Below are 13,602 nucleotides of genomic sequence, written 5' to 3' on the forward strand. Positions count from 1 at the left end.
AAAGGCAAAAGGTATCCAACATTTATTTACATGCCTGTTGTTGGAAATTATCAAGATGGATTTCAGAAGCGTAGAGTTCAAACATATGCTAAATGACCAAAGAGAATATGTTATCTAACCATCATGTTTTATTTCTGCAGGCTGAATAATGAAAAGCAGACTCTTCAGTGGACAGTAAAGAGGGAAAAGGGGGAAATTAGGAAGTAATATATTCAGCTTTAGAAGCCTCTTTGCCAAGACTGTATCGATTTCATGTTCTGACAACTTCAGTTAAGCCTCGCTAGGGAAACACTTCAGAAACAGGTCTGACCCAACACGTGCAGGTTCCCTCTCCCAGAGCTCTTGGGTGGGAGGAGAATGGCTATGTTTCCACTAGCGAGGCATTTAGTCTTTGGGACTGTTCAGAGTGTTGTTGGACAAAGATGAGAGAACAGATGTCTGCCATGGGAGGAGATGCAGATTCACTCTCCTCCCCTCCCTCCCTCCCTCCCTCCCTCCCTCCTCCCTCTCTCCCTCCCTTCCTCCCTCCCTTCCTCCCTCCCTCCCTTTCTCCCTCCTTCCCTCTCTTTCTTCCTCTCCCTCCCTCCCTCTCTCCCTCCCTTCCTCCCTCCCTTCCTCCCTCCCTCCCTTTTCTCCCTCCTTCCCTCTCTTTCTTCCTCTCCCTCTCCCCTCCCTCTCCCTCCCTCTCTCTCTCTCTCTCTCTCTCTCTCTCTCTCTCTCTCTCTCTCTCTCTGCCTACCACCAATGCAATGCAACTACCTCCTGCTCAAAGTAGCACTCACACTGTAACATGGCAAAGGTTTCAACGGGATGGATGGAAAACCAGAGGAGGGCACCAAAGTCACACAATGAGGAAGGAGCTTTGCGGGGGGGGGGGGGGGGGGGGGGGGAGGAACTTCCTAGAGGAGGTGACATTTTTGAAACCAGGAGAAGATGGTTGGGTGGGGAAGGGAATTCGGAGAGAGTTGTATGTTTAAGTATCTGAGGCAAGAAAAGGTGGCACAGATCAGGATAGAGGGGAGTTGTGTGTGCATGTGTATCTATGTGCACGTATTTTGTGTGTGTGTGTGTGTGTGTGTGTGTGTGTATTTTGTGTTTGTGTATATGCATGCATGTGCCAGTACTGGGGCTTGAATTCGGGGCTTGGATACTGCCCTTTAGCTTTTTCTCTCAAGTCTAGCATTCTACTTCTTGAACCACAGCTCCACTTCTGGCTTTTTGGTGGTTGACTAGAGATAAGTGTCTCATGGATTTTCCTGCCCATGCTGGATTCTAACCCTGATCCTCAGATCTCAGCCACCAGAGTAGTTAGGATTATAGGCATGAGCCACCAGCGCGCACAGCATGTGCATGTACTTTGAATGCATGTGTCTGAGAATTCATCCTGTGCCAGGTGGTGTTGGCAAGATATCACTGTCACTGTGAACCAGATTGTGCAGTGGTGGAGACTTCTGTGGAGGAATATGGGTGTTCTAATCCCCAGCTGTTGGAGAATAGGGATAAGGGAGCCCAGCTGGACTCAGCAGCTTGGTTAGATATCACAAGTCAGATTCTGTGGAGCCAGATATTTCTGTATTTTGCAATGTTGCTTGACAGTTGCTAGACTGCTCTGTAAAACTAGAGTCCTATCTTTACAAACATCAAGCCCTTCAAGCCACGTGCTGGGCACCCAGAAAGTGCTCAATAGCTCCCAGCTGCTAGAGCCCTTCAATGTGTCACAGCACTTATCAGTTTACATAGTTGTTCTAGACACATGTGTTGTGAATTCCAGTCCTGCACTCACATACTCCTCCCCAAACGGGGCTGCTCCACCTGCTCCCCCTGCAGAATGCCACCTGCCACCTCCAAGCAAGATACCCTAAGCTTAAACTCTCACCTAAGCTCAACAGAAGGAAACCATGGTAGGAACAGAGAGCAAGGGCTGAGGGAAGACCAAGGCCACACTTGGATACTGTTGCTGCTGCCACTGGCAAAGCCACTGCCAGAGACAGGGATGCTCTGCAACTTCAGTGACTAAGAAGGGAAAGGCCAGGCCTTTGGTGGTGGTGGTGGTGGTAGTGGTGGTCATGGGGCTTGAACTTGGGGCCTGGGTGCTATCCCTGAGCTCTTTTGCTCAAGGCTAGCACTCTACTGCTTTGAGCCACATCATCACTTCTGGTTTTCTGATGGTTAATTCGAGTAAGAGTCTCACTTTCCTGCCTGGGCAGGCAGGATCCTCAGATCTCAGCCCCCTGAGTAGGAATACAGGTGTGAGCCACCAGCACCGGGCAAGGCCAGACTTTTGATGGTGGAAAAGAGTGTGGTACTGTGGCAAGGAGGATCTGAGCATCCATTCATCGAAGTAAACACACACCAGACCAGGCCAGGTGCTAGTGTTTAAGCAACCCACCGTCATGTTGAATGGATCAGGAAAGGTCTGGGATGCCTTGCAGACACTTAGAAGAGGCCAAGATGCTAAGATGTTTGAATGCAGTAATTTAAATAGAGGCCTGTTGAGATTTAGAAGCTCATTAAAAAAATTACAGCTAGATACTGGTGGTTCACACGTGTCCAATCTACCTACTCAAGAGAATGAGACCTGAGGATTGGGTTAAAAGCCAGCCCAGGCAGGAAAGTCTGTGAGACACTTATCTCCAATTAACCACCAAAAGGCAAAAGTGGAGCCATGGCTCAAGTGGCAGAAACCCAAACTCAAGGCCCTAAGTTCAATCCCCAGTACTGGCACCAAAAAAAATCAAGAACAAAAAATATACAACTCCACAAACTAGTTAGAACCCAGGCTCTTGCTGTCCTATCCCTTCCCCTCCAATCTGTGGGTTAAATTATGCTCCACCAAAAGATGGTCATCTAGAGATGCAGCTCAGCAGCAAGAATGCCTAAGAGTGCTTGCCTCATAAGCACAAGGACCTGAGTTCCAACCCAGTTCTGCCAAGAAAAACAAAAAAGAAAAGGCTATGTTACAAGACTTAATCCCAAGAGCTGTGAATGTGTACGTATTTAATAAAGGGATCTTTGTGGATATAATCAAATTCAGACAACATCATAGTGAAGTAGAATGAGGCCTACTGCCCCATAAAGAGAGGAGCATAGACATGGAGACAGACACAGGGGAAAGGCCTTGTGATGATGGAGGCAGAGACTGGAGAGATTCAGTAGCAAGCCAGGGAAGACCAGAAATTAGAGGTCACTAACCGAAGTGAAATGAGCTGACAAGGAGTCCATGAACACAGCCTGGCCCTGCTGGCATCTTGATTCCAGCGGGGAGATAATATATTTCTGTTACTCAAGCCATTGAAGATATGGTCATTGGTTACAAAAAAAAAACACTGGAAAACCAATGTGCCTCCACAGTGAGGTTTTTGCCTGTTCTCGTAGTGGCTGAGATTTAAGAACAGAGGTGAGGAAGGGCATGTACCAGCTTACCTGAGCCCTTTTTATTGAAAGAGCAACAGACTTCCTAGAAGGATATCTTGCAGAACATTGTCTGCTCTGGGCCATGGTGCTTCCATGTCCAACCCTAACTGTAGAGAGGAGGAATGTTGTTTTAAAAGAAGAATTGATTGATATAAATGTTAAAGTTCTACAATTTCAAGTGTACAATCAATGACTTTAGAAAAATGTATATGGTCATATAATCTCCCCACCTCCTATTCATATACCATCTAGATACAGAGCATTCTTATTGTCCCCAAAAGTTCTTCAACTACTTTGCAGCCCTCCCTTGCGCTAACCTTGCCTCCAGAAACATTGAACTTTCCATTGCTGTAAATTTGCCTTTGGTGGGCTGGGAAGGTGGTTCAGTGGTAGAGCACTTGCCTTGCATGCCTGAGGCCCTGGGTTCGATTCCTCAGCACCACATAAGCAAAAAGAAAAAAAGCCGGAAGTGGCACTGTGGCTCAAGTGGTACAGCACTAGCCTTGAGCTGAAGAGCTGAGGGACAGGTCCAGGCCCTGAGTTCAGGCCCCAGGACCAGACCCCCCCAAAAAAAATTTGCTTTTGGTATAATTTAATATGAATGGAATCACACATTGCACACAGTTTTTAGTTTCTGGCTTCTGTCATTTAATGCTGCTTCTGAGATCCATGTAGTTGTATTTTTGAAGTCATCGATCATTCCTTTTCATTGTGGAGTAGTATCCCACTATATGGGTATATATCATTGGTGGACCCATTAAGCTGTTGCTGGAGACATGGATTGAACCCTATTTGGTTATGATAAATAAAACTTGTGTGGACATTTTCCTACAAGTCTATACATATTTATTCATCTTGGTAAACCCTAGCTGGAGAATCTGGGGTCTTTGGTAGTTAACATTAACCCCGTAAAAAGCAGACAAGCTGTTTCCAAACTAGCTTCAACATTGTGCACAGCTGCCAGCAATGGCTTCTACAAGCTCCTCATCCTTGTCAGTAAGCAGTATCGCCAGTCTTACTCATGGTAGCTATTCTGGCAAGTGTGAAGTGGTATCTTATTGTGGTCTTAATTTGAATTTCTAACATCTTTTTCATAGGCTTATTTTCCACTTCACTTATCTTCTTTGGTGAAGTGTCTGTTCAGGGTCACCCTGCCTTTTCTCATTTGTTTAATGGGATTTTACTTTTTTTTTTTTTTTTTGTCGGTCGTGGGGCTTGAACTCTGGGCCTGGGCGCTGTCCCTCAGCTCTTCAGCTCAAGGCGAGCGCTCTACCACTTACTTGAGCTACAGCGCCACTTCCGGTTTTTCTGGTGGTTTATTGGAGATAGGAGTCTCACGGTCTCTCCTGCCCGGGCTGGCTTTGAACCGCGATCCTCAGATCTCAGCCTCCTGAGTAGCTAGGATTACAGGCATGAGCCACCAGCGCCCGGCTTGGGATCTTACTTTTTATTTTGAGTGTTTCTAAACTCTGCCTACAAGTCATTTATTTATAGGCAACTTGCATATATTTTCTCCGTATCCATTACTTGTCTTTTCCTTTTCAAATCTTTCTGATCTTCTGATCTTACAAAATGTTTGCCTAACCCAAGGTGAGACGATTTCCCTTGTGGTTTCTTGTAGAAGTGTGAAAGGCTTTGCTTTTACGTTGAGGTTTGGGGATCGTTTTTCATTAACTTTTACTATGTGGCAAAGTAGGAATTGAGGTTTATTTGCTCTTCTCGTATGTGGCTATTCAGTTGTTCTGGTATCACTTGCTGAAAAGACTGTTTTTTTCCCCTGTCCAACTACCTTGGCCCCTGTGTAGACATTTACTGACCATGTATGTGAGGCTCTGTTTCTGGTTCAGCCTACTTCCACTTTTCATTCCTTCCTCATCCCATACCTTACTGTGTTGTTTGCTGCCTATTTATAAGAATCTTGAATCATATAAACTTGTATCTTCTAATATTTAGATGGTGTTTTTAAATTTCCCTCTGCACTATGTCTTTAATTTCAGGTACAGGTTTTACTTGTATCTTATCAACTATATTTCTAAGTAATTCTTTTTATTGTTGTTATTCCAGTCCTGGGTATAGGCCCTGAGTTGTTTTGTTCAAGACCAGTGTTTTACCATTTGTGCCACAGCTCTCCTTCCAGCTTTTTGGGTAGCTAATTGGAAATAAGAGTCTCATAGACTTCTCTTCCCCGGGGGTGGCTTTGAATCACAATCCTCAGATCTCAGCCTCCTGAGTAGGTAGGGTTACAGGCATGAGCCACTGGCGCCCAGCAGTACAGTGATCCCTCACCTATCATGGGAGTTATGTTCCAAAGACTCCCACAATAGGTGAAAATCCTCAAAGTAGCAGCATTATATTTTATTATTTATATATTTTAAGGCTTTATAAACTTTTCCCATTCTCCTATAAACTTTTCCCACTCTCTTATTAACCTTTCCCACACGCTTATAAACACTTTATATGCTCTTAAACATTTTTGACACTCTTTTTTTTTTTTTTTTTGGTTGGTCCTGGGACTTCAATTCTGGGTCTGGGTGCTGTCCCTCAGCTCTTAAGCTCAAGGCGATTGCTCTACCACTTGAGCCACAGCGCCACTCCCAGTTTTCTGGTGGTTAATTAGAGATAAGAGTCTCATAGACTTTCCTGCCTGGGCTGGCTTTGAACAGTGATCCTCAGATCCCAGCCTTCTGAGTAGCTAGGATTATAGGCGTGAGCCACCGGTGCCCAGCTACTTTTGACACTCTTAAACCTACATAATTTTAACAACCTATAAAATTCTATATGGGTACTCACCAGTGAAATTACTACAACTTGAATGATGAAGATCATGAATTATGTAGCTGTGCAGTGCTGATGGTGATAACGATGACATAAATGTACGGCACAGCCAAGAAGAGCATTACAGCTCTTCTGAAGGCACCACTGTACCAGGTGCTTTATCAGGTGATGCAGTATCTTCGTCCTGGGCCATAACTTCTATTTCCACTAAAAGTGTAGGCATAAGTGATCTCTTCATCCAAGTGATGAACATAGTTAGGGGTAGTTGCTGGCATTGCCTTTTCTTCTGTGTGGGAAAGTTTTTATAAACTGACATGCCACTCTCAGTTGTATTTATGAAGTGCAGTGAATCAAGCATCTGGAGTCCCATTCTTCAGCCAGTCACTGAAGTTCTTTGGCCATTCTGACCATAGTTGCAAGATGATCCAGTGTTAGCCAAACCTCCCCTTTTTCTCCAACCTGTAGTTTGTCTTGTTCCTCATCCTCTTCTTCATTTGCTGACTTTGTTAAAAACTTGTTCAGGAGCTGGACATTGGTGGCTTATGCCAACTAGCTACACAGGAGGCTGAGATCTGAGGATTGTGGTTCAAAACCAGCCCAGGCAGGAAAATCCATGAGATTCTTATCTCCAACTAACCACCAGAAAACCGGAAGTGGTGCTGTGGCTCAAGTGGTTGAACGCTCACCTTGAACTGAAGAGCTGAGGGACAGCTCACAGGCCCAGAGTTCAAGCCCCACAACCGACCATAAAACAAACAAACAAAAAACTTGTTCAGGCATATAGCCCCCTTCCTCGATGATGGATTGAACATGTCACTGTCTGTACTCCTCAGCACTGACTTTATTCTCAGATGCAGCTTCTCTGCAGAAAAATGCTTTTGAGTCCAGCATGTCTTTGAAATTTGTCAAACTAGCCCTTGCTGGCACTGAACGGAGTTGGTCTGATGGGAGAAGCACTGATGGTCCTGAATCCGGGTTGTCACCTTGTCTTCATCCTCGTCACCATCGTGAACATCCATGCTTTCTGCAAAGCTATCATAAAGTTTCTTGGCCTTTGTCCAGGTGGTGTTGGTATCCAGTGAGATATTCTTCCTGCAGTCATTTATCCACAGGGCCAATGCAGACTTCATCCTCACAATGGCCTTTATTACAGGAAATGACTGCCCTCTTTGCAGTCTTTTGTTGTTGTTGTTGTCAGTTGTGAGGCCTGAACTCTGGACCTGGGCGCTGTCCCTCAGCTCTTTAGCTCACAGGGAGCGCTCTACCACTTGAGCCACAGCACTGCTTCTGGCTTTTCCTGCTTTATGTGGTGCTAAGGAATCTAACCCAGGGCCTCATGCATGCAAGGCAAGCACTCTACCACTAAGCCACCTTCCCAGCCCCTCTTTGCAGTCTTGTTAAAAGTCATCATGGCCATAGACCGAATATTCTTCCTCTAGTCTTTATGTAACCAACAGTAGATTTGTTGCTCCCATAATGGTGGCCTACAGCTGTGTAGCTTTTGCCTTCCTTTAACATGTGGAGAAGTTCCACCTTTTCTTTAATGGTAAGCATCTTCCTCTGGCACTTGGGTTCAGTGCCAGAAGCCTTAGAAGGTGCAGAGCGTTTGAGTGGCATCGTAGAGCTTGACATAAATTCAGACTTTTACAAAAATTCCATAAAAACACACACTGCAGAGCAACACTATGTGCAGCAATCAGACATCAATGTGAAGTGGACAAGGAGAGATGCTGAACATATGGGCGTAACATGGGAGAGCAAACAGACCGATGCTACAGTCACCAATCAGCACTCAGGATATAGAACACAGTGCTGTGGTTGGTCACCTTCCATTCCATTAGCCAATAGTGTGCTGTGTACAATCTCACATTGGCAAACTTGGGCAAGTGATAATCACTCCCAGTACAATGTGGAGAGAGTGGTAATGGACACCTTCATCTCCTTCCTTTTCTGAGGAGAAAAGCACCTAGTTCTGTTAAGTATAATGCTGGCTGAGGATATTTTAGATCCTCTATAGGAAAGTGAGTCTACTTTAACTGTCTATATTGCCTGGATCCCCTTGAGGTTTCTCCCAAAAGGAAGAAAGAGGGATGGATCTGAGTCTTCACCTTGAGGAAGGTGTTCCTCTGTTGATAGGGTAGACTATTAGGAACCAAGCATATCTTTCCATCAGATGCTTTCAAGGTGGGCTGCACCCTTATAAAACAGGTGTTTGGGAAGGACAGGTTTTTGTGGAGAGATACTCTACCCTCTGTCCATTAGAAGGCAGTGTAGTCTGTGGTTAGGAACTTAAGCTCAGCTGCCTGGGTACCTGGTCCCCACTCAGCCCTGCATCCTTGTGTAAATTATTCAAACTTTCTGTGCCACAGTTTTCTACCTGTAAAATGAAGAGATCAATAGAATAGGAATGAATGTGGTTACGTGCTTAACACAATGCCTATTGCCTGATGTGTTTAAAGACCTTGCTTACATAAAGCTAATATGTAATAACTTTGTTTACATTTAAGCAGGTTTCAGTAGTGAGTTTACTGTTTATTGTAAAAGATAACTGTACCATTTTTAAACAAAGTTCTATTCCTAAAAATTCACATGAAGGTATTTGAAGGTAAAAGGGAGATACTGTTTTTAAAATATCGTTTATAGGGCTGGGAAGGTGGCTCAGTGGTAGAGCACTTGCCTTGCATGCATGAGGCCCTGGGTTCGATTCCTCAGCACCACATAAGCAAAAAGAAAAAAGCCGGAAATGGCGCTGAGCGCTAGCCTTGAGCTGAAGAGCTGAGGGACAGCACCCAGGCCCAGAGTTCAGGCCCCCCCAACAGAGATTCCCCCCCCAAAAAAATATCGTTTATACTGCATATACATTTTGAAATCTTGTGGATTGTACAGGCTTAGGCAGTAGCATTCTTTGTGTGTGTGTGTGTGTGTGTGTGTGTGTGTGTGTGTGTGTGTGTGTTTGTGTGTGTGTGTGTGTGTGCTAGCCCTGGGTCTTGAATTCAGGGCCTGCACACTGTCCCTGAGCTTTTGAGCTCAAGGCTAGCACTCTACCACTTGATCCATAGCTCCTCTTCCACCTTCTTGATGGTTAATTGGAAGTAAAAGTCTCACACATTTTCTTGCGCTGCTAGCTTCGAATCTTGATCCTCAGATCTCAATCTCCTCTGTAACTAGAATTACAGGCATGAGCCATCAGCACTCAGCTGGCAGTGATTTCTTCAAATTCTCCATACTTCGAGGCTGAGCCAGACTTTCTGATGTGTTTGTTTTGGCCACTTATCAGTTGGGTGGAGTGAGGTTCCTATACTGCAGTCCCCTCTGAGAATGTGGACCACTGTACATCTCTGGTGGCATCAGCTGACTCTTTCCCACCAACAAATTCCATCTCAAGAGGACAGAGACTTCTGTGTCCATTACCTTCCTGGGACATCTACCCTAGTGAACCTGTCTTTCTCTCGTGGTACTTTAAGATCGGGGGCTACCTGGGCAGGTTTGAAGGCAGCCAAAGGGGTCCTTGCACCAGCAGGGATAAGGTTACAATAGGATTGCTCCGGCAACATGGAGCAGGACTGGGATGCTCACATACAAGGAAAAACTCCAAGGTGCCAGTGTAGCAGGCCTTCTAGAATCTTCCTCCACAATCTGAACTTGTCTTTTCTCTCATAAGTTTTGAAGAGCACCATCACAACAGGATTTTCCAAGAGCCCTTTGTAAGGTCTCTCTTTGTAAGCTTTTTTTTTCCCTAGCCAGTTGTGTTCCTTATTTTTCTCTTGACTTCAGTAGTAGCACTATCAATGTTCCAAATAAGCTATTTGAGGCCATCAATCCAATAGGAGGCTCACACTGGTGTGAGGACTTCGCTTCAGCAGACCTATGTCTACGGATGACTTGCTGAGCCACCCGACCACAAGCATTTGGCAAGAACCAGCTTGTCTCTGTGAGGTCCAGAAACAGGGAAGTGAGATGGTGCAGAAAGAAGTTCCAGACAGAGAAGAAGTCTTCCTTCTTGCTCACTGCCTGTGAGTACTACTACATGTGTCACCACTCTATATTTTGAGTTTCGGTTAGGAAGTTAAAAAGTGCCCTTGAGCCAGGTAGCTCATACTTGTAATCCTTGCTACTCAGACGGCTGAGATCTGAGGATTGAGATTTGAAGCCAACTCAGCCAAGAAAGTCCACAGGACTCTTATCTCCAATTAACCATCCCAAATCTGGAAGTAGAGGTATGGTTCCAGTGGTAGAGTGCCAGCCTTGAGTGAAAACAACAACAACAACAACAACAACAACTAAGGCCCTACCCTAAGTTCAAGTCCTAGTACCAGCACACCAAAAAAATGTTCTCAATTCTATTTGGACACTCTGCACAGTGTTTTTGTGTTTTCTGCTTCCCTGCCATGGTGAGGAACAATGTTTGGGAGAGTCTGTCACCAGTTTCCTACTGTTACCCTACAGTGTGATGGGCAAGGTTTGGAAATCTCCTTCTAGAATTTTGAGGAATATTAAGCCAGCTCTTGTCTTCCCCAGCTTTCTCAGTTGTCATTGTGATACCAGTGCAGAGTGAGACTGATTCAAATGGCAGAGCGGCTCCTCCCTCCACTGGCAGGAGATGCCCCATTAGCTGGGAAAGCAGACACACACAGGACATTGTTCTCCAAACAGCACCACTACCCCAGGTAATTGTGCTGAATTATACATGGGAGCAGCTCTCCGCAGGGCTGATTTTCCACTGGAGCACAAAGCTCTGTGGCAGAGGCAGCATCTTACACAGCAAGACCTCCAGGCCCTGCAAACCTGCAGAGCTACTAGGGAGAGGTTGCTTTCCAAAAGATGGGGCTCATCTGCATGTGAGTTAAAAGCAGATGACATGGAGTTGCAGCAAGTCTAGCTTTCTGTCTGAATGTTATTTCCTTGAACACAAAAAGACACGTGAAAGGTTTAGACATCAAACCATTGGGTTTTCTAAACAAAGACAGGCAAGAAGGAACAAAGGAATGTCAGAAGTGCCCAATTTAACTCTCCTTTAGTCTGATAAGAGTCTGCCATCAGCTCCACCAGAATGACCGGAAGTCCCAGCCTTGTGACATAGCAGCTTTCTCCTATGGTGTACTTCCTGCATTCTGATCTTATTCCAGGTCTGTTTCCTCACTACCCTCCAGCTGAACAGTGAGACAAGGGAACAATGAGGAGCAGGTAGTGGCTCAGGCCTGAAATCCTAGCTCTTGGGAGGCTGAGAGCTGAGTGTTGTAGCTAGAAGCCAGCATGAGCAGATAAATGCAAACACCCAGAAGTGGAGCTGTAGCTCAAGTATTAAGAGCATCCACCTCGCACAAAGAAGCTATGTAAGAGTGAAGCCCTGAGTTCAAACCCAAGTTTGGGCACCAAAAAGAAAAAAGGAAAGAGGAATGATGCCCTGCATTGGGATGATTGAGTCCATCTCATACAGAGACCATGAGAGCAACCCAATGGTTGAACAAATGACACAGGCATAATTATTGCTCCCGTTTCCGCATTTATGTTAATTCCCCATACATTTCAGACTGGAGACTACCAGTTCTTGAGGTTTAATAGGTCTTCAGGAAAGCAACCTGAAAACACATAGAAACGTATGACTATAAAAAGAAGAAGGGAGGAATGGAAGGAGGGAAGGAGGGAGGGAAAGAGGAGACTTACTTGTTAAGGATTAGATTTAACTAGTTGTTTTCATCTTTAGAATTCTTCAGGCAGTGAGTAACTAATCTTACTGCACTTCCTTCAAATTCTCTTTCTTTCTCCCTTCCTTCCTTCTTTTTCTTCCTTCCTTCCTTCCTTCCTTTCTTTTTGTTTGTTCGTCTGTCCATCCTTCCATCTGTCTGTCTATCTGTCTGTCTTGTTTGGCAGCCTTGAACTTGCTAGACAGTCACTCTACCACTTGAGCTACACCCTTAGAGATTTTGAGTTGTTTTTCAGATAAGGTTTTGCTTGGACTTTTGCCCTGGTCAGCTTCAGACCAGGATTCTCCTATCTTGGCTTTGAAAGTATCTAGGATTACAGATGTGTACCAGCATACCCCAGCCCCCAAACTTGATATCTTTCAAGTATCAGCCATGAGTAGCTACCCTGTTTGATGTGTGAGGAATTAACATATAGAAACTGGACGGCCATACATCATGTATGGTATTTATTCATGTAAGCAGTGATATTTATAGGACATGGAAGCATCCTACCAGAGTTTTGTATCATATCCATGCTGAATGTTGTTGCATCAGGGCTTGGGATAGTTGTTGTGGGTATGATACTAAATTCACTTCTTTCAGGATACCATCAGTGGGTTTTTTTTGTTTTATTTTATTTTCATTTTTTGTCTTTAAATTTCCATGAATTTGGCAGGTGGTGAGCAAGCAAGAAGACATCTTCTTTGTGTGGAACTCCTGTCTGCACCATGTCACACATGCCCACATTCACAGAGGTGAGCTGGCTCTTTTTGGATGCTTGTGGTTGGGTGTGTTCTGTAGGTCAGCTGAGGACTTACATAAAGGAAGCCCTCACATCAGTCTCAATCTCATATTGGATTTAGGGCACCAACTAAATTTGTTGGAAATCAACTCCCAGCTTTCTGGTAACACTGACTAACTAATACCACTAAATCCATTGGGAGCTACTCGCCTAATAGACCCTGACAATTGCAAATGGCACCAGGAAAGGCCCAAGTGGCAAAGCTGTGGTTCTCAGACATATTTCTCTGCCCAGGGATGCCTATCATTACTAAACATCAAATGGGAGGGTATGTATACAAATAAAGCAAGTGCCACTTAATAGTGCCATCGTATGAAAAATTCTAAGTGCCAAAACTACTTAAGCTTAGTCTTCAAGTTAGCAAGAAAGTAAATCAGCCACTTAAAAGCAGTTTTTCTCAACCAGGAACAATTTTGCTGTGTAGCAGGAATTTGATATGTTTAGAGAAAAACGTCTCTATACTACGATGCTTCTGATGGGTAATGGGTAGAAGCCAGAGTACTTCCAAATACCCCACCGCACATAGGACAAAATCACTCAGTCCTGCGTAACAATAATGCTGAGGTCAAGAAATTGGAATATGCATTTTGACTTCAAAAGACCAAAGTAATAAAGCTGGATGCAGTGACTCATCATGTAATTCTAGGTATGCCAGAGTTGGGAGCTGGAGGAACATAGCTTACAGCCAGCCTGGGTCGAAAACTCCACCTCCAATTCACAAGCAAAATGCTGGACTGACACAAGTGATCGAGTATCAGTCATGAGTAAGCAAACTGAGAAGAGCATGAGGCCCTGAGTTCCAGCCCTGGTATGGGTGGTATGGGGATAGAACTAAAGTAACAAAAGTGCGGGGATATAGCTTAAATGGTAGAGTGCTTGTCAAGTAAGTACAAAGCCCTGAGTTCAAACACCTGTACCATCAGGGAA

At 44.7% G+C, this 13,602-nt stretch overlaps 1 protein-coding gene across 1 annotated transcript in view; it reads left to right on the plus strand.

The window, feature by feature from the left end:
* Positions 1-13,602, plus strand: part of Acoxl (acyl-CoA oxidase like) — a 366,861-nt gene that overhangs the window by 295,965 nt on the left and 57,294 nt on the right. The window contains 1 exon segment of the mRNA XM_070013290.1: positions 12,550-12,628. Coding sequence (XP_069869391.1) covers positions 12,550-12,628 — 79 coding nt within the window.

This window comes from Dipodomys merriami, unplaced genomic scaffold (assembly GCF_024711535.1).
Source record: "Dipodomys merriami isolate MVZ:Mamm:240054 unplaced genomic scaffold, mDipMer1.0.p SCAF_90, whole genome shotgun sequence".
Classification (NCBI taxonomy): domain Eukaryota; kingdom Metazoa; phylum Chordata; class Mammalia; order Rodentia; family Heteromyidae; genus Dipodomys; species Dipodomys merriami.